Source organism: Pyrgilauda ruficollis, unplaced genomic scaffold (genome assembly GCF_017590135.1).
Source record: "Pyrgilauda ruficollis isolate IOZ18807 unplaced genomic scaffold, ASM1759013v1 scaffold118, whole genome shotgun sequence".
Classification (NCBI taxonomy): Eukaryota; Metazoa; Chordata; class Aves; order Passeriformes; family Passeridae; genus Pyrgilauda; species Pyrgilauda ruficollis.
Genome location: NW_024510099.1, coordinates 1130745 through 1155710, shown reverse-complemented (window position 1 = coordinate 1155710; position 24966 = coordinate 1130745). Strand labels below are relative to the sequence as shown.

At 41.9% G+C, this 24966-nt stretch overlaps 1 protein-coding gene across 3 annotated transcripts; it reads right to left on the bottom strand.

Moving 5' to 3' along the window:
- Positions 1–7740: 7740 nt before the first annotated feature.
- On the bottom strand, positions 7741–20249 carry LIN7C (lin-7 homolog C, crumbs cell polarity complex component). 3 transcript variants are annotated; one of them, XR_005956609.1, is made up of 6 exons: positions 20184–20249; positions 15153–15271; positions 14002–14073; positions 13445–13654; positions 8450–10969; positions 7741–7797 (listed from the first exon to the last, which is right to left on the bottom strand). XR_005956609.1 is itself a non-coding variant. In XM_041484940.1 (5 exons), the coding sequence occupies exons 1-5, from the start codon at positions 20218–20220 to the stop codon at positions 10814–10816; spliced, it is 594 nt and encodes a 197-aa protein (XP_041340874.1). In that variant the 5' UTR covers positions 20221–20249; the 3' UTR covers positions 8393–10813. The 3 variants fall into 3 exon arrangements, 2 of the variants coding, with proteins under 2 accessions (XP_041340874.1, XP_041340886.1); XM_041484940.1 differs by lacking the exon at positions 7741–7797 and having other exon boundaries at positions 8393–10969; XM_041484952.1 differs by lacking the exons at positions 7741–7797; positions 20184–20249 and adding an exon at positions 16543–16679 and having other exon boundaries at positions 8393–10969.
- Between the last annotated feature and the right edge of the window lie 4717 nt (positions 20250–24966).

Here is a 24966-nt window from a genome sequence, read left to right as displayed (position 1 = left end):
CACCGCCTGTGCCACCTCTGCGCTGCTCTGGCACAGCCACACCGCCTGTGCCACCTCTGCGCTGCTCTGGCACAGCCACACCGCCTGTGCCACCTCTGCGCTGCTGCTCTGGCACAGCCACACCGCCTGTGCCACCTCCGGGCTGCTGCCCTGGCACAGCCACACCGCCTGTGCCACCTCCGGGCTGCCCTGGCACAGCCACACCGCCTGTGCCACCTCTAGGCTGTCCTGGCACAGCCACACCGCCTGTGCCACCTCGGGACTGCTGCTCCGAGCCTGCCTGGGAGCTGCCAGCCCGGCTGAGTCCTGCCCAGGCAGGCTGCTCTGAGCCCAGCCTAAAGCCCAGCCTAAAGCCCACACCAGAGCTGAGCAGCTAGGCAGGAACCCTGAGGAGACAAGGCAAAGGACTCTGCAGATTCAATGAGAGTCAAGCAAAAGCTGTCTATTGTGCTTCTAAACGTTGTTTATATTTACTTCTTACCTTGGTGTACACACTGTTGGATTTGTTGCTCCGCTTTGTCCATGCATCTCTTGATTGGTAGCTCTGCTTTGTCCACGAGGCAGCACAGACCTTTTTCTTATTCTAATTGGTAGAAGCTGCAAGCGTCATTGTAATCAGTTTGACACACCTTTGTCTGTCAGCAACCTTTCTGCTTCTTCTTTCTCCTCACAACATCAGCTTTTTTATCCCCAAAGATGACCTTGTTCTTTAGTTCCAGAGGGTCAGGCTGGTTCATTCAGTACACGTCCATTTTCCTGTAGATGTGATCCCACAACACCCTTCTGTCCATCCTGCAGCGAGTGACAGAAGCACAGACAGGGCTCAGTGGCTGCAGCAGAACTGGGATGAACCCCATCACCTTGTACAGCCTGCTTCCCTAAAGCCAGGAGCAGATCTGCAGCGGTAACTGAACCCTCAGTCCAAAGTTAAACACGTCCAAGGGTGTCACATGGCCTGGTGGCACTTACCTCAAGGTCCTGCAATTGCAAATGAAAACTCCTCAACACCTGAAAGTACGTGGTGAGGGAGAGAGGTCAGGGGTGAGGCAGGCCCCATCACACACTGGAGACAGTGTCCAGAGCAACCCTGGCCTGGCACTGCTGCTCAACCAGGAGGTGAGGAGCTCATCCCTTGCACTTCACCTTCCACGGGCTGCCTGTGACAGCACTGACATCCCAGAGCACGCCCCGCGCAGGGCTGAGATCTGTGCTAATCACACCTTGCTTGAGCTGAGGTGAGGGGAAAAAGCAAAAAGTCTTTGCTTAAAAAATGGTCACTTGGTGAAAATTAAAAATCAGGAATGTCAATGGTGGGGACCTGAAGATTTAAAATCATCTGTGCCCAACAAAGTAGAGAGCACAGTGAGGACCCTAGGAATACAGATCCTCCAGCCACCATCACCTCCATCTCCTACATTTCTCATAATTTTTCTCATTTAACTCCCTTCTAAAAGTGTTAACATTACTTTATCTAGTTGCAAAAATTGTTATTTTCTTGCATTTAGGAATCCTGCTCTGATGCACTGATTTTATATTAACATTATCACTTACCTGTGAAAAAGGTCGCTTTAATAACAGGCTGTGTGCTTGTCCTGTACCTGGTGAGAAATATGAAGTTCTCCAAGTGGAAGGTACCCACGTGTGCTATAAAAGTACCCATGTTTGCTGTAAAAGTACAGACACTCGATTATCTTTTGTCCTCCCTGGCTGATCTTGGCAGAGAAATGCTGTTGTCAAAGCCACGTTGTTCTAAGAAATGTCAGGGCCAAAGCCACCATGCATTCATGCCACTTTCTGTGCCTGTGCTCAGGGAGAGCAATGCAGGAGCAGCAACCAGAGTAGAAAGGGAAAAAACCTCAGAGGAGTTCTCTCAACTTCCTTCAACAAAACAGATCCAAACCAATCCCCATAAGAAAAAGTGAACTTTTTCTTCTACTACTGGCAAAGAAAAATAACAAAACACTTAACACTCACTCTGCAAATAGTCTCACTTCACTAACCAAAGATAATGGGAGCAGAAATGGTCCTTGGTGCCTGCTTGGAGTTTGGAAGACAGATTGTAGCATGGAGGTTACTTGGTACCCTACAATGCCTCCAGAAGCTCTCTGGACAAAAGGGCTCTAGTAAAAGCTGAATAGCAGAGCTTTTTTATTTCTTCTGCATGCTTTGAAGCACTGGAATAGTCTAGCTTTTCCTCTCAATCCTTGCCTGATTTCAATCTTTCTGTTTCTTTTACCAGCACCACTTCAGATTTCTTTCCTTAGTGCAGCTCTCTGAAGTCTCTACATTTGAAACTCCTGTCCTAGGAGCAATCCACTTCCCCTTCTTATCCAGTCAACACTGTTTTGCTGCTTCCAGTTAGTCTGGAACTTGTCCTGGCAAATTAATACTTCCCTTAGTTTCCAGCCTCTGCCTCTCCCTTGCTGGCACTGATGGATCACTGCTCTCTCCTCTCCATCAACAACTCCCATTTCTCTCATTTTCTGCTTAGGCAGACACCTGCTTGCAGGCATTTCTTGATTTTATTTTCCTTTATAAATAAAACCCTAGCATTTTCTGTGAAGCTGGCTTATTTTTGTAAGAAAGATCTACATGCTAAGATGTTTTAAGTTGAAAAATTATGGCCATATTTTACTAAATTACCTACTTGAAAATTTGAAATAAAAATAGGTTTAAAAACCTAGTCTGAAACCTAGTCACAAATGCCAAGAAGCATCCCCCCAAACACAGCATAAGGCAGCAATTAGCTTATTTAATGAAAAAAAAAAAAAAAAAACTTCAAAAGAGAAAAATCCTGAGGTGTGTTTTAAACCACGTGAAGAAGATGAGGGTCAAAAAAAAAAAAAAAAAAAAACTGCAAAAGAGAAAAATCCTGAGGTGAAGAAGATGAGGGTCAAACTATCAAGTCAATTAAAAAAAAAATAGATAAAACTAGCTCATTTTGGTTGAGCTATGGAGAAACTATTCTCTGTTCTTCTTCAGGGAAAATGGGAAGCACCATAAACTGATCTATTACTGTGTGGTATCTCCAGGATTTGGTGCCTGATGTGCAGGCACAGGGTTTTGAAACTTCTGTCAGACATTTGGTGCAAAGGCATCAGGAAAGCTTGAGACACATAGGGGGAAAACACAAAAGTATGGACGTGGGATTTTTTTTCTTCTATTGCCACAAAAATGTCCAGCAATATGCCTGCTTCTGACAAAAACCCCTCTTCAGAGACACGAATTCATCTGGATGTATTGGGAGCCTGGTGTGGAAGAACATGCAGATTAAAACCTGAAACACGGACACAAAAATAAATACAAAGTGAAGGCAGAGCACCAGAACTCCTGGTGCTACAGCTGTGCCATGAGAGGATGGCAGGGGAACGGGAATGTGAAGATCATAGTCGTGATAAAGACTTTGTAAGAATTTCTTAGACTTTACAGAAAAAAACCCAGGGATTTGCATGGAGGTTTTAATTTCTAAATTGGGATAAAAACGCAGTCAGTGTGTTAGTCCTGCAAGGAGAGCCGTTTCACCCCTGGTTTCACACATCCCAATTATCCTCCATCAGAAATGCTGATGTGGCAGGATGTGCCCCAAGGGCTGCTCCCCTCCCTAAGGATTGCCCAGACCCAGTTTAGTATGCAGATGTAAACACGGAAATGTATGCAGTTCAGAGCAGCTTTAAATTTCATCTCTGTCTAGTGATAAAAATAAGCTTTGTGCTCCAGTGGGTTGGAAATGGACCTGAAGGATTCACCCAAACTGTGAAAGAGGCATCACATGCAAAAGCTGCCGCTGCTGTTATTGAGTCCACACTGCTGGGAAATGCAATTGCCACTGGGATTCTGCCTACACGGTGTGCTGGGTTTGGCTGGGTTAAACCACGACACCAGGAAATTAAAGTTATGCTGGAGAACGTGACACAGAGCTGCTGTGTGTGGAGAAAGAACAGTCTGGAATATCTGCACTGACACAGCAAGCTCTCTTCCCACAAAAAAAAAACCCAAAAAAAAACCGCTGAAACTTTTACTCAGGTGAAGTAGAACTGAAAGCCGCTTCAGGAAACAAGTGACAAAAGAAAGGCTCAGCCAAGTTCAAAGCTTTGTTAAGAAAATGAAGGTAAAGATCCAAACCTTGGTATAGCACAAATACAGAAACAATTTAAAGCTTCCGAAAAATTATTGGGAAGAAAAGTTATTTTGATAGAGTCAATAATTTGCCCAGAAAATTTGTTTCCCAATATCTACCTCTGTAAAACAAGAAAAACCAATGAGGACAAGCAAGACCACTAAAATCCACAGTTTAGAAACAGCACATGTAAAGTGAAGGAAAAAATACACAAGTTAAATAGAAGCCTGAGAGAAAATTAATTTTAGAATTGCTTATGATTAAATATTACCTTTCTATGTAAACAATGCTTAACTTCCAATGGCACAGAGTCTCTCCCACCTGTCCCTGTGCATGCATTACCTAGATGATCCAGAGCAGGAAGTATTTTGCAGTTTGGCCTGATGATTGTATCCTTGCTCCATTATTCCAAAAGATGCCTCTGAAATGCAGCGAGCTGGGCTGCCAGTAGAAATGAGATGTTGTACCACAGCTAAAAGAGAATGACTGCAGGCAGCTTAATCCAACCTTCTGTAAATTGGATTGAGCGAAGCCAAAGGAGAGGGCAGCTCAAAAAGTGTGTGTGTAGGGTTGTTATTTTTATTATTTTGTTCTTTTTTTGTTGGTGGAGTTTTTTCAGCCCAGATGTGTCAAGTCTTCTGCTGTCTAGAGTTAACTATGGAGTTTCTCCAGTATTATGTGTTTCCCTTGAAAAAAAGAGGGACACCACAATAGCATCATAACAAATTTTATCTTGTCACTAACCCAGTCATCAGCTGAAATTAGGTAGCTAATTACAGGAATTAATTAATACAGGAATTAAACAGCAATTTAGGACAAAATTGCTGGAATTTAAATTCAGGGTTTAGTCCAATATTCATGTCAGTCTGTATTCTAGCTAGAAAGTTTTTGTAATAAGAGGTTTTAATTTGTATTTTGCAACTTTTAGAGGCACTCCACTGTAAGCGACAGCATGAAACATCTTACTGTATGAAAGCAGAAGGAAGGCAGAAGGCATCAAATCCCTGTTTCTCAGGCACCTTCCCCTGCTTCCTACCCCCAGCCAACCCAGAGCAGCAGTGGGCAGCCTGGAAATGGAACGGTTTGGAAGGAACCTTCCAGCTCCCTCAGTTCCAGCCCCTGCCACAGGCAGGGACACGTGCCACAAGTGCACCTGGTGGCACTTCTCTTACCTGAGGGGCTCTCTCCGAGGGCAGAGGCACCTGCACAGCTGCACTGGGGGAGGGATTTTTTTTGAGGAGTGGGAAATTGTTGGCATGTGTCTGTGCAGACTTATTTTAAACCTTTGGTTACCAATAAAATGCCCAATTTACTCACCCCTGCCCCCAAATATCCCAGACAACCGCACAAGTAAAGCTAACAAAGGTGAGGAATACAGAGCTTATTTTACGTTCCATGATTTTGTCACTTAAAAACTGACTTGTCTCTAAAGCAACAAGAAACAAGCTTCAAGTTATTTCTAACTTAATTTTAAAGGAAAGCTATATAGGGTTTTTAAAATTATTAGAACTAGCAATCTCCTTTATCCTGAGGCCCACTTCTGAACTTCAGACAGTCACAGCACACATCACCAACACACCATTTCACAAAGCTCCAACCCTCACACAGTCACACCTCACCTCTTCAGGAGGCTGCAAGCTCTGCCCTTCTTGTCCTTCAGCCCCTTTTGTGCCCTGCTGTTGATGCAGTGCAGCTGTGTGCCCTCTGCTCCCTGTGGGATTGGGCAGCACCCCTGGGCACTCCATGGCTCCTCACCTTCAATAGCATTCACCTGTGCTGCATAGCTGGAGCCAATTAGGGATCAATTAGGGATCAGCCCCACTCCCAGTCACCACAAACTGTGCCTACATGACTCTCCAGACTTTGGACTATTCCTCTGGAAAAGTGAACACTGCAGCCCAGACTTACCTCTGAAACCAGCTTCTCACCAGGATTTTAGGAGACAAAGAATTACTCAAACTGCACCTTGTCCACCATTTCCCTGGAATTCCACTGTTTACCTACCACCCTTTTCTTGTACCAATTCAATTCCAACTTTTGCTTTTTTACTTCCTTCACTGTCGTAAGACAGGGCATGGTAAACATTTGGTTTTCAAATAAAACTCAATGTGTTATTTCCCATCCTCTACATCAAGTGTTCACATAACATTTCTCCATGTACTTTCAATTCATAGTCCAGCCTACTTAAATTTGAAAAAAAAAATCAACAAAACCCCAACTTGTTTTACATTCAAAGCATTTTCTCTGTGTTAATCTCAGTTCATAACTCCAGAAACACTTTACTGACAAGTTGTCCTTCGAAGACCTTACAGAAATTCAGTATCTCATTACTTAAGATACTTGATTCAAACAATTAAAATATCTGACTCGGAATGAGATACTTGATTCAAACATCTAAAAGGTAATAGCTGACTCAGAATAATGTGCATCTTAGAGTTTATGCAGCTGACTTCTCAAAAATGCAAAAGGTTCTAACTATTACAGATGTTTTATAGCACTCTTTTTCCCCAGCAGATCACCAAACACTGGGTAGAAAAGGGACGATTCAAAAGCCATCTGGAGACAAACTAAGCAGCGATTTAAAGTTTTTCTCTTTGGATGCCCACACACACCCAGGTGTTTATGTTATGCCCTAGAGACTATAAACAGCCAATTAAAGCAGTCTGGAACCTGGACTCAAAATGGAAAGGCAGAAGAAAAACACACAAACACAATGGTGTCAGACTGAATTTTTATTTTTCTGCTGATGAGACCCAAAGATCCTTCACAGCAGCAACAGATGCAGAAGTCACTTGCAGAAATGACAGCTCTTCTTAATATGTTGGCATATCCATGTACAAGGAGTGTGTAGGGACTGCAGATGAACACAGTACAGGCACTGCTCAGTAGTAACAGAGATGCAGTTTCTTGGAGTATTTTAATTGATCCTTCCCTTATTAATAAAAGGTTCTTCTAGCGTCAAAGATGATTATTAATTAGTTGGCTGTTATTGATTTTTTTGTTACTGCAATTTAAAAACATTTTATCAAACTCTACACGTGCTATTTATGTGCCCAGGTACACCTCTCCACATTTTGTAGTAGTCGCCAAACCAGAAGCAAATGCTACAATTCAGAATGAAAATGCTACTGCATTTAGCAGCTCTAGCTGCAGTGAAGTAAATATTTCATTAGAGTAACAAAACACACCTTGTTCAGTAATACAAGGGATACAGTTTGTAAAATGAACATTCCTATCTTGTATCCATATCTTTCTGTAATATATATATTTATATATGGCTCTAAAACATATCTCTACTAATTAACAATTAAATTAAAACACATCCACAATTGGTCTAACTAGTGATTTTGGTCTCAATACTTTAAACATTAGTTGTTCCATAAAAATATACAATTCAACAACATGGTGGTATCAGCAACATGAGCCTTCTGAAATAGGCCTATGACATGAAACCAACCATGCAATTCAGTGCTCAATGTCATCTAACTGATAAATATTTATACTGCATTTTCAAATTACCAGTATCTCCCAAACGTCTCTTTGCAGGCTTACCATGCTTACAAACATGCAGCAAGCAATCACATTTCTCACTTGCCTATAGCAACCCCTTTTTTTTTTTTTTCCCAAATAGATCAACTGACAAAGCACAAGCTTCAAGCTGTCATTTTTAGATTACTAACCTTTTCCTTTCTTTCTTTCACATATTGCTTCATGTGAATCCACATTTCGTAGTAGTCGCCAAACCAGAAGCAAATGCTACAATTCAGAATGAAAATGCTACTGCATTTAGCAGCTCTAGCTGCAGTGAAGTAAATATTTCATTAGAGTAACAAAACACACCTTGTTCAGTAATACAAGGGATACAGTTTGTAAAATGAACATTCCTATCTTGTATCCATATCTTTCTGTAATATATATATTTATATATGGCTCTAAAACATATCTCTACTAATTAACAATTAAATTAAAACACATCCACAATTGGTCTAACTAGTGATTTTGGTCTCAATACTTTAAACATTAGTTGTTCCATAAAAATATACAATTCAACAACATGGTGGTATCAGCAACATGAGCCTTCTGAAATAGGCCTATGACATGAAACCAACCATGCAATTCAGTGCTCAATGTCATCTAACTGATAAATATTTATACTGCATTTTCAAATTACCAGTATCTCCCAAACGTCTCTTTGCAGGCTTACCATGCTTACAAACATGCAGAAAGCAATCACATTTCTCACTTGCCTATAGCAACCCCTTTTTTTTTTTTTTCCCAAATAGATCAACTGACAAAGCACAAGCTTCAAGCTGTCATTTTTAGATTACTAACCTTTTCCTTTCTTTCTTTCACATATTGCTTCATGTGAATTAAGACTAGGGATTAACCACATAGCAGGAACTGCACTTGTCAGTTTAAGCCTCTAAAAATCAAATTACTAACAGTCAATTAGGATGTACTCATAGCTGCCATACAAGTGAACTGATACCCAGTAGACAATGAAGTTAATTCTTCTAAAGGTGTAGCTTAAAACCCAAACCCAGAACCTAAACTACACAAGTACAGCATCAAACCTGGTAGATTCCAAAAAGTGGATCTCTGTCCAGAAATTTTCCAAATGGTACACAAAACCCATGCTACCATCAAGAATCCATGAGCTAAGACAGTACTTGTCCACAGACGGAGATGTCCTTTTTTAGCAGTTGTGAAGTTGTACTTCTGCAGTACAAACAAGAACCCCCCAGTCAGAAGCAGTGAAAACCCCAGACAAGTTCACATGTCACAGTAACCTGGCATACAAGACTCAATAACAATCAGTAATTTAGGTACTAACAATTCCAGAACCAATACATTCAACATGGAAATAAGACTACAATAAAAGATACTAGAAAGACAAGAATGGCATGACAATTAGAGATAACTAATTCTTTTACACAGCAGAAAGTCAGGGGAACATCTGGAATTCTTTTTGCACTGCATTTAAATATCTTCTGTTTCTCAATATAAAAATACATCTAGAGAGTCAATCCAGAACTGCAAACAGCAATCATGTTTTTCCCCATAACTGCTTTAAAATTAGTACAAAATAATGTAAATTACAGGAATGATTGTTGCAAATTTGTAAATGTTGGCTATTACAACATCATTATATAAGAACACCAACTGTAAATTATTTACAGGAGAGGTAATACAATTTCCAGAGTAGTGAATTATAATTTAGCAGAAGTGTAAAAACAATGTACTTACCAAAAACATTACAAAATCTGGTATTGTTATCAGCTACACAGTAGATTGTGATTACATTTTGTAGTTGACATACAACATATTCTTAAGAAAAGTGCCAAAATACTGCTACATAAGAATCTTCTTTCTTTAAAAAAATCAGTTAGCAAAACCCCCAGCAGATTCTAAACTAAGTAATGTCAAAAGAAAGCAGGAAAAAAAGGATGCTGATTGTACAACTATGTCTTATTAAATGCCTTTGAAAAATCTGTAAATTCACCTTGTTGCTTAAAAGTCTGACACAAGACTTACAAAAAAAGCCAAGAGAAACATCACCATATATGCTTTCCCAGGGCATTTTAGGCCACTCTAAACCCACACATTCCTCCTGAACTGTGGAGCACAAGAAGACTGCAGACATTCTGGAGCTGGCTGAGCTGCTGGGCATTGCTGTGATCAGTGGCCAAGCATCCTGCTGGGTGCCAGTCACCACCAGTGCAGCCAGGGCCCTGCTGGGGCCACACTCCTGCACGTTTTTAGTATCAACCCAGGGGCTGGCACACATCACGCTCAGCAAACCATTCAAAGGGACTCAGCAGGCTGGAGAAACGGGCAAACAAGAGTTACAAAGGTCGACAAAGAAAAGTGCAAAGTCCTGCACGGGGGAACAGCCCTGTCCACCAGCACAGAGTGGGGACTGAGCAGCTGCAGAGCAGCTTTGCAGAGAACAGCAGCAAGCCATGAGCCACCAGGGGCCCCTGCAGCAAAGAAACCAAGAGTCCCCTGGAGTGCACTGAAGGGGCACTGCCAGCAAGCTGAGGGAGGGGACTCTTCACTCTGCTCAGTTCTCCTGAGACACAACTCGAGTGCTGGGTCCGGTTCTGGGCTCCCCAGTCCAACACAGAAATGGGCACACAAGAGTGAATCCAGTTAAGGGCCACAGAGGTGGTTAAGTGACTGGAGTATCTTACAGACAAGGAGAATTTAGGAGAGCTGGGATTGTCTCTCTCACCTGGAGAAGAGAAAGGTCAGGTCACCTCACCAGCCTGTGTCAATGCCTGAGAGGGAGGAGTGAAGAAGAGCTTAACTCTTCCCAGTAAATCTAGTGATGGACAAGAGGAAGAGAGCACAAGTGGAAATAACAAAGCTCTACTTAAACACAGGAATGGATCTTTGTAGTGTAAGGGAGAGCAAAACACTGGAACATACTGCCCAGACATCTTCTGGAGACACCATCCTTTAGAGATGTTTAAAAACCCAGCTTGTCTCACTCCTGAGCAACCTGCTCCAGCTGGCCCTCCTCTCAGCTGGGCAATGGGGCATGGACTAGATCTAGTCCCTCCAACCTCAACTGTTCCACAACTCTACTAAAAGGACAATGTCTCATGACAGGCATTGGATCAACTGAGTCACAAAGAAACTACAAAATGCAAAAGGAATATATATTTTCTCTTTAAGTTATTGCACACAGTGTTAATTTTGCTGCCTTCGTTTTGCTGATCTCATCTTTTCAAACCTGGACTCCATTTCTTCCAGGACTTTTGGTGTGTATCGCACAACTAATTTAACCTTCCCTTGAGCTGCCTTCAGCAGTTCCACTGCTTTCTCATGGTGCTCTCCTTCCACACTCTGTGAAGTACAAACCAGTCAGTGTTAGTGAAGCCAAACTCAAAATTCATTTTTACATTCTTTGTACAATTCTATATAAGTATAAGCAATTATATTTCTATATTTATATATAGACCCTATTTTCAAGACTGCATAAGAACAATGTAACGCAATTTCAGGACTTATGTTTAAAACCAAGTGAGGTGATGATAAAAATGCTAATTAGTATTAGCAAAAGAATAATGCAAAAATCTTTAGATTTATGCTAAACAACTAAATTCTGCAATGATAACCTTAGTCAATTATGAAATTACACTCAAAAATCAAAAGCTTCAGGAGAATACTTACTTAAAATTTACTATTATTTTTCTTCTTTTGCATGCATTTTAAATTTAGCAGTCACCCTCAATTTGCTTAATAAATTGGCACAGCCAAGTGCAGGATAACTGCCTTCTTGCTGTTACCTTGCCTCACACCAAGGCAGAGCAGTGCATGCTGGCTGCTTGCAATGGAGCAGCTAACATGCAGCGTGCTGCTTACCTAAGTGCTGCCCCACGTGTCTCTCAGTAAACCCACACCATTCCAGTTCATTTCCTCTAAACTCATTATCAATAGCGTAACCCAGCTCAGGAAGACCACAATAAAAATGCTTTCCTACACCAACTCTCAGAATTTCTTACAATTACATTAGATTCATCTCATTACAATTTTTAAGCAACGGTTCTCAAAAATGGCATCCAATACATTCCTGCACAGCATAATTTTATCAGCAACACTTCTTTCTCCCAAACTTAGGAAACACAATGACAGGACCACTCCAAGCCTACCTCCCACTGGTGCTATTAGAAGCTAGAAGGCAGGTGATGTACCTGTTGATTGGAGGGTTTCCCCGTTACTATAAAGTTACTTACAGAAAGAAAAACAACAGTTAAAAAAACCCCAAGTTATTTCTCTTCTATCAGACTTAGACAACCACATACATTTGAATGTCTTTATTTTTGTTATTCAAGTGGATGTGTAGGCTGTTCTGTTTAATAAAAGGTAATAAAAGCTTTGTAAAGCTCTGTTTAATTCTATGAAAACACCTAAATTCTGGAGTATGCTTAAGATCTCCCACCTGAAAAAAATAAACTTGTTTCTCAGTCATATTCCCTGCAGTCTTGGCAGTGGCATTTTCTTTTATTGTTTTTGGAGTATAAATTACAATCACAAGAAAATGCCTGTCACATATTATGGTGACAGGATTCCATCTGTAAATATCAGATGACAAGGATTTTTCTGACTACATTAGCATTCTTAACAGCAATTTCTGCACTCACTGTATTCTCACAAGGGCTATATATATTTATACATGTGCGTGCACACAGAGCCACTGTTAGCTGTACCAGCTGCCTGATGATCAGGGTCAGTTTTGGGTGGAGTGGTGGTTTTGCTGTCTGTAAGAGTCTGTGGGTGAGGAAGGACCCATCTGAGGACAGTTTGGCACCAGTTCCTCAATGCTCCCCAATAGCAGAAGGCAAAGGCAGGCACAGTTGCATCACTACAGCTGATTTCCCTTATGCCTCTTGTAAAGGACAGCTGGACTCCCAGGTAATAGTCCGAGATTTGTGCCAGCCAGGAGTCCTCGAGTACAGACACCCTGGATCTGTACCCAGTCACTATTCCTTTCAAGAGTCAAAACCCCCCAGAATCTAATTTGACCCTCAGTCTTAAAATAAAATTTGGTTTACAGATGTAATAAGCATATTAATTTTAAGCCTGCATAGAGCCTCTCTGTAAATAGAAGCCAGTGTTTGGGAGATATTTACATGCATTTGACTCAAAGCTGTCTCAAGCCAAACCCTGCCCATAACCTTTCCTTTCCAGCCTCCCTTTGTTTTACTTTTTGTATTGTTAATTCTTCAGAAGAGGATACTTACTAAAAAAAATTCACATCAGCACTTCAGACACATAATTCTTAAAATACAGTAAAAAGCTTGCTTCTGAAGCTCAGTATAGTTAAGTGGAAGGAAAAAATACCATACAAGGTAACACCACCTTGTAGTTCCATCTCATTACAGCTTTCATCATGCAGTAGCATTTTTACTATGGGAAAAATGAGAATCTGGTCAGCCAAAAGTAACACAGCATAATTTCCTACCTACCTTAGAAGGTGCAAAAAAACTCTGTTGGTAAAAATCTGCATCATGAAACTTCAATGAAAAAGGAAGGCAGTTTGTCTTTTACAAAATTCTCTGACTACATTTATATAACCCCTCAGAATCTGAAATACTGATATAGGTAGCACATTTCCTTTTTGAGACAGATAACCAAAACAATCCTAAAACTCACAATGCACACAACTCTACAGAAACCTAAGCCAGAATTTGGGAGGACAAAAACAAAGTGTTTTGCCAAGATCAGAAGACACAAGGAGCTTGTGCCCTGTGTTCTCTGTGCCCCCTCAAGTGGAAACAAGCAGCCACTGCTACATAAGAAGAGAAAAGCAGCTCGTACCACTCCGTTTACGGAAAGCAGCTGGTCTCCACGTTTCAGGCCTCCATGTCTGTCAGCTATACCTCCAGGGATAATTCGAGAGATATAAATTGGAGAATTTTGTTCTTTGCCTCCCATAATGTTGAAGCCAAGACCTTCTTCTGTTTTGGGTAGTTCAACCACTCTGGGATGAGAATGACCTTCACTAGCAGCAAACGCAGCTACCGTGGCCTGTGAGAAACAAGATTTTCTCATTTATAGGAAATTAAATACAGTCCCGTTAGCTAGACACAGTGAGCAGGCTGAAAATGTATTTCATCTCAAAGCACTTACAGGCTAAGACAAATGAGAATTAATTCCCTACATACCAACACCAGCATGAAAAATTCATAACTCTAAGAATAAAACTGAAGTGAAAGAAATTTAAAAGCCATGAGTCTTGTTATACGTTTTAATATCCTGTTAAGCTTATCCATTTTATCAGACATCTAGATAACAGCCTTCTGAACTTTATATAATCTTCTGCTTCTGAAGTAATGAACTAGTGTATTTTTTGCAAGTTGTGGTTTGGCTTTTACCTTTGCTGTTGCGTTAGCTCTGACTTCGGGGCTACTGCTGATATCCACAGTTTCATACACATGTTCATACACCTTTAGAGACAAAACAGTTTCAATATGAGTAAAACCGATATTTCCCTGCTTAGGTAACATAACAAAATATCAGGTGCAACTCAAAACTGCCTACATTAAAAGCACACACCTCTAATGTTACTCCCTGACTCACAACACCAACAGGCCATCTAACACTCTAGGAAGGAACAACCCTCCCAGTATTTTTGCTGCTCAGTCTCAGCCTAAGGCTCCCCTCCTTGCACAGTGCTCAGACCTCACCAGGACTTTGGGAATGCTGATGGCTGGGCTGCCATGCCTCACTCCAGCTGGAACTGCTCAACACGGATGCACACAGAAGCACTTCAGGGCAGCTCTTCAAGGCTTTGCTGACCACCCATCCCTCCCCAAAAGCTCCCAAATTTTACTTGAACTTCAGCAACTATCTTCATCCTTTCAAAAGGATTGAAAACACAGAGACCGTAAGAATACTAATGCTAAGGAGGGGCTTGCACTGCAGGCTAACCCACATCTCATCTCCCTGCCAACCATGTGTACTTGCTAAGCAACAAGTACAGCATCCTCAAGGGCATGAAAACATCAAGAGGACACGTGTCTACAAACAGGTTTTTTAAAAATCTACCCAGCTGTTATCATCAGTATTAACATAAGCAACAGCAATAGCAAGGCACATCCAATCACCTAGAAGTCTCCAAAACAATACCTGGGATGAAGATGATGTGGCACAAGACTCCACCTAAACATGGTGTGGATGTGGCTCAAAAAAAACCATTTGGTACTCTGTCTTACATGGGCAATTGGTACTTGGTCTATTCTTACATACCAACTGGATGACATCCTGTTAGCTGCCAGTAAGGACAGACTCTCAAAATAACCTTTAAGAAGTGACTTGCCACCAAGCCATTATTTTATACACCTAAGGTGTCCCAAATTATTTTATTTTGAAATTACCTAAAAATAAGGTTTGTTTTGTTAAGCTCTGTAAATTAAATGCTGCTTTATGAAGTTCAAAATCAGCTTAATGCACTGAGTACAAAAAGGAAAAAGTAAATCATACTGGTCTTTAACTGAAGGTAACTGCTTGCATCAAGTTCACTTACCTCTCTTACAGCATTACAGAATTCACTCTGCAGAACCCTTTGCAATGCCTGTAGCTTTTGTGGTGGCACTTCCCCACTTCTCTGTAATTTTTCCAGCAATTCAATTGCTCTGCAGATGTCTATGAGAAAAATAAAGCACTAGTAATGAGGAATGCCTGGTCAGCCTCAAGGTATCTTTGTTTTGTTGTTTTTTTTTTTTTTTTTTTTAAATTAAGTTAATGGAGCAGTTTGTGTGTGACACTTAGGTTTTGCTACCCATAAAACTATGTATTTACAAAATGCTACAATAAAATACCACTTCCAGCTTGTTATAAATCAGCCACAACAACAACCCTGTAACATATCTGCAGCTATCACAGATATTGCACATTGCAAAGACTATCCAATTTTCCTTCAAAGGACTGAAATATTGCTATGAGTATGAAAGTATTGGTAGTGTACACTTCATGATACTCTACGGATGGCATTTTGTTAACACCAGCTATAATATTATCAAATATGCTGTCTAACATGCATTTTATATTCAAAAATTAGTTCAGTAAGGTATTCTCAATACTGCCCATAGAAGAGGGCTGAAAATGATCTGGCCTATTTATTTTCCCTCCTCAAATGCTTATAAAACCAGCAGAATTCCTTTTGATATTCTCAGCTGAGAGACATCTCCATAGTCTAGAATCCTGAACCTCAAACCTCTTTCAGTTCCTTGAAATTTGTTCCTAAGAGTTCACATTGTCCATTTCCTCATAAATGCTGCTCTGTGTAACAAACTCCATGAAGGATTTGACTCCAGACCAGAATGACTCAAGAGAGGCACTGAATGCAATGTGACATTCTCTTGGCAGCACCAGAAGAGCAGAATACATTCACATCCCTCACTTGCACTTCCAAACTGTTACATTAGTGATTATTCTGAAACACAGAAGTCCTTGAACAGAACTAGAACAGCCTCTTAGAAAAGCAGATAGAAAGGATTACTTTCATTATCAGGAAGACAAAAAAGCAGTGATTAAGCTACTATATAAAATTATGCACAGATCATTTTAGAACAGGATGAAGTCTGGAACACTGCTAGTCCCAAAGACATTACTTCCTTTTTTCTGTAATTAACCTCTAGGTACTCATTTTTCATGAGCATGCACATCTGCTCAATGGTATCACGGCAGCACAGAGGACATGCAAAAGGCACGAACCTCTAGAACACAAGTGTAAAAAGAGAGCAGTTCCACAACAGGATGAGAAGGCAGCAGGGTGCATGTTCTGAAGTCAGGGTGAAGTGCACTGGCAGGACGCAGCCCACAGCAGTGTTGTGTCCCCTCACAGGAATTATCAGACACACCCTACAAACCTCTAGATCGAGACCAGGTCATGCAGTTGACTGAACAAGGCATACCTGAACCGCACAGACTGGTCATCCACGCACTGGAAACAAATCCTTCATGGGAAAACACTCAAGTACCACAGCCCCAAGACTCAAATTATTTCTGATGGTAGTTAATGTTTCCATGTGCCATGAGAACTTGGAGCTTTCTGGCAAGCATTTCCAAGATTTACAAGCATCAGCTACCTAGAGCAACACAGTACCAAAACCTAAATTATCTACTAATAATCCCATGTTCTACAGAGAACACATTTTTCACAGCTACTATTTGTATAACTGCAAAATGAAAAAACCTCCCACATTTAAAGCTTATTTCCCAAGATATATTTTGTATTTCATTCAAAATCCAACACAGCTGGTGAAATTAAAGCCATTCTAGATGATGCAAAATCACCAACGTTCTTAGTAATCCCTGTGTTCAGCAACAGCACTACTGATTAACGTAGCACTTCATTCATCAAGAAGAGCTATGATCAAATGGCAGTGGCAGCACTTCCAACCTGACAACACACCACGTATTAATGACAAATGTCTGGCAAATCTATCAACTACAACACCACTACCATTTCAATACTTGCAGATGTTTTCAGACAAATGATTGTTACACGCACATAAAGACTACAGCTCCAAGTAGCCATTCTTGAGCCTATGGTGTATGAACCACGTTAAGATGTAAGGTGTACAAACCTGCTATCAGTTTGATTAGGATTCTGCAAGAAACTTTAAATGGTGACAACAATGTACTGGTACAAGGAGTAGCTGTAGGAATGAAGACACCAGAATTCCGAGGGATAATTCCTCTTTTTTTCACCTTCATGTTTTGTCATTAAATCAGACATGCTTCCTGCCTGCATCTCTTAACGGACAAAACAATTAATGGCACAGCACTTTTTACCCTAGGGTAAAATTGGTTTGTTTGGGAACCAGCCGTGTCTTTCATTAACTACAGACTAAGAACACACAATCAGCTTCTCAAAAAGTGATTAGGATACACTGAACTGGATTCATTTTAGATGAAACTAATGCAGAGGACACACTTGAATAAAAAGGTGTTTTCAGTTTGAAGGACCAAACTACTGCTATAAAGTAAAAACTCAGAGCAATCAGACACAGCACGGAAGTTAGAGCCTCAGTACTCAATACTCTACCACACCAGAGTTCTTACTCAGGTAGATGGAGACAACACATCCCATCAGCAGGACACAGTTCCCAGCAGCTGTTTTGCTGTGTGTTATTGAGAGGATCCCATTACACCAGAGCGGAAGCGCAACTTTCTTCTACTGAACTGCACTGGGCACCACATGTCAAAAGCTGAGTATTCCATCTCCCAGCAATACTGCCTTAGGAAAAAGAAATTTGCTGGGAATAAGGGGCAAAACACACCTTCTCTCATTTTCAAGAAAAGCTTGTAGACTACTGTGTTGAGGTCATTTGCTTCCTCCTGAATGACTAGCTGCAATATGATCAGCTGAAAGCTGCCTTCCTCACAATATGAACACCATAGCTTAGCCAACTGTTCAGCACCAGAGACCAAAATGAATAGTACACAAGTGATCCAACAATGGATTTCAACAAGGATCAATGTAGATCTAACTCCAGAGATGGACAATTAAAAAAAATCCAAACCATAAAACTAACTGTAAAAAAGAACCCATACATAATGGAAAACTTGCTTTTCTTTTCACCTTTTCTTCCTTTTTATACCAAACTGCCTGCTCTTCACGAATCATATTTTGGAATACTAGACTGAAATCCTGAAAAAAAGAAACATTTAAACTAAGTGAATTTAGGGGGGCAAAAGCCAGCAGGATGGCATGCGTGACCAAAACACAGCATCCTCAGGGATACTCCTGATTAACCAACCCACACTGCTTATGTGCAAGCATTCTAGACGCTGAGCTGTGTGTAGAGTTAGCACACCAAGACTAAACTGTAACAAGAACTGAAACGTTAACTGTGGTTTCATTCCTGCCCTCTGGTTGACTTTGGGCGATGGTGTTTGCAACCCAGCTCGGAGGAGAAAAGACACAAGAATTTCTAGTTGCCCAGTTGGTAAGAGTAACGACTTAAAATCAGCTCCTTTCTACAGGATTCTCTCTTTTCTTATGCTATATGCCAACGCCATTAGCGACTTTCAAGCTAATTATGACTCATCATCAGGTTAAGTGCAGTGATCCCCACACAATTAACAGCTACCTATTTCTGTAGATAAGGCTCCTGCTTTTGTGGGTCCATTATAAGGGGCTCTCTTTTTCTCCTTTCCCTAAAAAAGACCAAAGAGCTCCTTTGTTTCACTGATCCCGAAGGAACTCTGCAGATTTGTTTATTTTCAGGGACAGAGCACAGCGGCAGGGTAATGAGGTGAAGGATGGGACCTGAGCCTTAAATCTGCAGACCTCCCAAGCACAACTAATCCACTGCTGAAGCAGCTGCCCTAATTAACAAGCTTTGGAGCAGAGAGTGGATGAGCTGCCTGAAGCAGAGGCCTTACATAACTCACTGTTTACAGGCCAACTCACACACTACAAGGGGTTCCCGGGTGGAATGGGAAGCAGGGCTAGCAAAAAAAAAAACCGAAAAACGGAGCTCTTCAGGAGGTACCAGAAAAATAAAGTGGGTATGGACAGTGTGTTATACACCCACAAAAATACATCTAGCACCAAGAGCAAAAGTGGTGGTGCTAGTGGGAATGGTAGGGGGAAAAGTCAGAGCAATCAGTCACCTCTACTTCTCCTGTTTTCCTTTTCAAAAATATAATTTCTAATTATCAATAATAATTTCCCATGTAAAATTCATTTTCCAGTCCCTACTGTCCTAAATCCATACCAACAAACCAATAACCTATATTGTAATAAAAGCATTGTGGGCCTTACACAGCACCAGATCATCACATTGAAGGAAATTTATAATTGTTTCTTAACAACTGGGGATAAATCTCACAAACGCACTACACAAAAATACCCAACTAGGTTCTATACTTTCTGTTTTGCTCTTAATTTCAGTCACACACTGCATGTATTAACAATAAATTAAGAATACATACTAGAAAACATGAATCAGAGAGTAACAGAAGACAATAATGAACAAGTGTAGCGGGACCCCTGCATGTGTCAGCCGTCTTCTGTGAAAGAAGTAAACTCTTATTCCTAACACACAGCTAACGAACTGAACTCGGAACTCTAAGAATTCTGCTGTGTTCAAGATGAAGCTTTCCCAAGAGAGAAGCAGAAACCAAGAGACAGCAAGCTGAGTAAGAGCAGGCTGAAGCGTTACCAGCAGCGAAGGCAGAGCAGACACAGCTACAGAAGGCCCCAGGCGAGTGCCCCCATGGAAACTCAGCCGCAAACCGAAACGGAGAGAAGCCTCCGGTGGCTGCACAAAGCAAAGCCCAAGAGGTCGGCCCCACCGAAACGCTTCCAAGAGCCAGAACCGACGGCACCCTGTTCAAATCCGATCAGCCGTTCGAATCAGCCGCGGCTGCGCCCGGCGGAGAGCAGCGGCTCGGTTCCTGCGGCAGGCCGGGAGCGCGGCACGGCACGGCCACTGCTGCCGCCGCCCCGCGGCCCCGGGCCGGGCCGCCCAGGGGTTCCACCGCCGCCGCCCGCCCGAGCAGAGAGCGGAGGAGCGCCCGTGCGGGCCGCGGCCGCGCTCACCTCTCTCCAGCCGCACCGGCTCGCCCAGCGCCGCCATCTCGTCCTCCCCGGCCCGGCGGAAGTGACGCGGCGCCGCCGGAAGGGCGGGGCGGCGAGGGCGGCCGAGGGGCCGAGGCCGTGAGGGGCGGGCGGGCCGCCGGTGCCGGGCGGGCAGCGGGTCCCTGCCGGGGCCGGCAGCTGCCCGGCTGCCCGCCAGCGTACCTGGACATGATTCCTGAGGAGTGCGCGATGCCCAAATCCTGATGGCAGTTTCAGTTTCTGGAAAATGTCCTTTCCGTTTTGTTCCCCTCAGCGTGACTGAGTGCATAACGCCACGCTGCGAGGGCAGATCCGTCTGTGCACCCTGGAGATGAGATATACACATATGTTAAATAGATAAATAATGTTAAATAAACGTACATATACAGACTCTCAGAGAGAAATGGTGACTACCTGGACTTCAGCAAGGTTTTTGACACTGCAGAAAAAACTGTGTCCACAAAGGAGACAAAAGAGTTCTGCAACTTCATTCAAACTCTATAGGTCCACTATACAATATTGTATTATATAATTAATGTTATAGACAGTACAAAATTATACAATATATAGCAAACAGTGTATATATCATGCATAATAGATACATTTTTAAATCTACAAGTACATACACATATAAATATCCTCCTGCCCATGTGAAATGCGAGACGTGCTTTATATTTCCTGTTTGGCACCAGTTTAATCTCTTCGTGGGGCTAATGCATTGAATTTACCATCTGTCTTAAATCACTGCAAGTACAAGCATGACATACTTACTGTGTGAGTTTCTTCTGGAAAAGAGTGGGGGACTCCTTCAGAACATGTATTTATATGCTCCTAATTTATTCTGAGGGTATAACTCTTCCCATTTGGCTTTGATTTTGTCTGCGTTTTCTATTTTTTGCTTTGAAAGAGAATAGTTCTCAGCAGGTCTCAAAGTGTCCGCCAGTGTGGCAGTGATGTACTCACTTCTCTCTGTGATTTATTTTCCTGTCAGCTCCTCTCAGTTTGAGGGCTGCTGCATGTGCATTTCAATGGAAAGGTCATGCAAATGGAATTTTGCAGGTGAACAAAATTAAACCTTCACAGACTAGTTTCCGGCGAGAAAAAGTGTTTTAGCAGCCGGAACTGTAAAATGCTTCCGGAATAAAATCCAGATGTTCCTATCAGTGGTGCAGGAATGACCATTCTGTTAGAAGTGGTTGAAATTTTAAATAACCTGCTCAGACTTTGGACAGATTAGCCTGTGGAGAAAAATGAGTGTTCAGCAATATTTCATCAATCCCAAGACTTTCCAAAGGACATATATAACAGTACATGTTTAAACATACCTTTGTAGTGCCATTATTCTGACTTCAGTAAAGACTGAAGATTCAGAGGTTAAAGTGGCTGCCTTAAATTTCCTGTAGACCCAGTGACCTGGACAATGACATTACAAGAATAAGAAAATGCGAAAAGCAAATTTTAAGCAGTGCTGCCACTGTTTACTTGATAGCACTCTCCAGCTTAAACCCCATCACTCCAGCGATTTGAACTGATTTATACCTGCAGAAAAATCACAGCAAAACAAAAAAAAACCCGAACCAGAACAAAGTTTGGATTTCTAGGCTGTGATCTGTGAAGAAGAATATTGATCATGTAATAGTCAGCAGGAGACAGGGTTCAAATTCCAGTTGAAGAAGCAGAATGCCAGTGCAGGACCCCAATGGAGGGAAGAAAAGTAGAGCTACAGGTTGCTCAGAAAAAGAAAAAGCCATACATACCCACTTGCTTTTTCCTTTCTGAGGTAACATTTAAGCACCCTGCTGCATTTTTACAGCACTGCCTGATTTTTGCAGCAGTGTCTTAAGTTGCAAAGGTAGGCATTGCCATGGCAGAAGAATTTCAGTGTGGTTTTTATCTTCAAACAAAAAAATGTACTTAAAGAAATAGCCACTGTGCAAGTTCCAAGTCTGTCTTGATGCACTGGAAGAGAGTGAACTGCTGAGTCTATAGCATGCTGTATTTTTCTCAAGAAAAATTAAATCCATACATGGATGCTGACAGATTAAGCATTGACATGACAAACTCTTCGTAGTCAGGAAAACCAGATCCCAAACCTGGCACTCCAGCCAGAGCCTGATGTGTTCAGAAGTGAATGCAAAGGAGCAGACTTGGTTGGAAAAATTGTCATCTATTTTAAATGAAAAAAAAAGGGCTCAGTACTTATTTTCACTTGCATCAAGATGAAACCAGGATTAAAACTTTTAATGACCAACTAGAATGGGAGAAAGACTGCAGAATATCTAGGAATTTTGTGGCCAGGAAGCTCTTCAGGAGATGTGATGCAAAGCAGGGAGTCAAACCCAAAGATGTCATGTCTGAGGTCAGCTCACAGGGCTAGTGTATTTCCTAATATTTTTCTATAATCTCTTGGCTTTTTGCATTTTGCCCCTGCCCCTTTAAATGCTTGCTTTTGTTTCAGTCCAGATCAAAGCCAACTACAAGAAGCACAGGTTCATTTCTTCATTCTTATGGGGTAAAAACAGTAATTTGCAGTCTTTGCATGATTGTATATTGACATATGAATGCAAAATTAAACAGTTCCACTCAAAGAAAGAGGCAAGTGTGTAGTCACTCACAGAAATCATAAAACTATCTGTAGCCCCCACTTACTTCTAGTTCCAAATTAATATCCTAAGCCACCTCTTTCAAGATAAATAAAGTAATCGTGAAGACATTGCCTGTTCTGGAACTGCTCCAGTGCTCCAGCGTTTCCATCTCTTTCATACCTCTTGTTTTAACTAGATATTCTTGCTTGAGCCCAGCAACTTAGTGGCAAACATATTTCTGAGAAGCCTACTCCAAATCTGGTCAATAGCACACTTATCCTCTTCATTCATTTCTTTTCATTCTGTCTCCAATGGATTTGTGCAACAGCTTCAGAGGAAGTTCCCTTAGTACAACCAAATTACTGCATACCTTGAGCCTTTAATGTCTTCTGATGAGGACATCTGAGGCCACACTGTTCATCCTGGAATATGTTAGCATTTCTGGAAGTGAATATAAAAAAATTCAGCTGAAGAGGTGCTAAAGATTTTGTTTAAATACTTGAGCTGAAATACAGCAACTAAGTACCCATTAACAGGTTTAGAAAATACAAATAAAAACTTCCACATTGGTAGGCACCAGAATATATTAATTTTGCTAAAAAAAAGGACATATCGTTATTTTAAAAATTCCAGCTAAAAAAAATTAACAATCAGGTAATAAGCAGCTGCACTTGTAGCTCTGCTGTAAGACCAAGTTTTCTAGCCTTTTCCTGTCGCCTGCCCCAGGTGAGTAACAAGACCCTGGTGAGGTAATTTAGCCAGATTGGCTCCGAGGGTCTCACCCCCCCTGCCTTGGGCCAGAGCTTGGCTGTGGTGACAGATGCCTGTGCCTGCATGTGTCAGGCTGCTTGCTTCCAAATGGTTCCTTGACATGGCATCCCCAAAGAGTCTGTAATCCTTGTCTGCTTTGTTCTGCATTGCTTAATATCCAGTGACTCAGCAGCATTCCCTGCCACCCACTGGCATATCTTCCCTGTTATTTGATACATTGTGAAACAGCTACTGATTTAATTTCATGGGTGAAGAATGAGCCTGCCACACGTAATTCCCCAGCACGTTATGTGGGATCTTATCTGGGAACGTCACAGCCCCGGGAAAAGTGTAGCTGGCATCTCAGTAAAGGCTCTGTTTTGTGGAAAGGCAGTTCTAAAGTGTTTATCCTAGTGATCATACAGGGCCCAGGAAGCCAAGGAAGTGGCAGGGAAGGCACCAAGGGACACTTACTGCGAGTGATGAGCAGATGCTCCAGAAGAGGCACTGAACCAGCTCTGGAGCAGCACTGGCACAGCATGGAAGCTTCTCCAGACACAGGCAGCTGCAGGTGTGTCCCTGCTCCGTGGGACAGGGACCAGCTGACCCACCTTCAGCACTGAAGAGACTGCAAAAGGTTCGTAATGCTCTGTTTGCTTCATTCCATGTGATTTTTGAAGACTTGGTTGGCATATTCAGCTGTGTAACTCTCTCCTGTTGTTTTGAACTGAATTAAAATGTTTGAAGAACTATCTCTCTTACCTACACTTCGGTATGGATGTAGCTCTCTGCTCTGGCCCTCAGGATTTTCCCCTGGGAGGAACCAGCTTGACAGCTTGCTAGTTTGAGTTAAATGACTTAAAAGGTAAGTGGCATTTTGTTCTCATTACACTAAGAAAAGTCAATCAATATAAAGCCCACCAGCGCATTAATATAAAAGCAGAAACCAAAGAAAACTGATATTAAATGGAAATTCAGGATCCATTATATTGAACACTGAAGCTCAGTTTCCTGAACTGGAGTTGACAAACCACCAGTAAGTGTCCAGCAGGGAGCAGTTCTGCTTGATTATACTGACTAGATGATTTAATAGGTCTTCTTCCTCCCTAATACCTATGACCATATGAAAATCAATGGCAGCCCACTTAGTGGAAGTACCTTTCCTCTCGTGCTCCAGATGCATGGTTTGAGCTACCTGTGCAGAGCAATGCTAACAGAGATGCCAGCTGGCTGTCACCTCCTCATACAGAAATTCCAGGCCAAAACCCAAAGGATTTCTTCTGAACTCTGAAAAACACTCACCTCCTTTCCTTTGTAGGAACTTCAGGCAGAACCCGGCCCCAGGAGAGGAGGGAGTGCCAGCTGTCCTTCGTAGAGCAAGGTGGGCACCAGCTGGCAGCAGAGCGAGCTCTCTGCTCTGCCCCGTCCCC

What these genes read in the sequence shown, in the direction of transcription:
- LIN7C (XM_041484940.1), bottom strand. Translation starts at nt 20,220, where the DNA reads ATGGCGGCGCTGGGCGAGCCGGTGCGGCTGGAGAGAG. An exon ending in GAGCTAACGCAACAGCAAAG is followed by an intron (nt 13,655 to 14,001) that starts GTAAAAGCCAAA and finishes TGTTTCTCACAG; the next exon opens with GCCACGGTAGCTGCGTTTGC. An exon ending in TGCTTTCCGTAAACGGAGTG is followed by an intron (nt 10,970 to 13,444) that starts GTACGAGCTGCT and finishes TGTACTTCACAG; the next exon opens with AGTGTGGAAGGAGAGCACCA.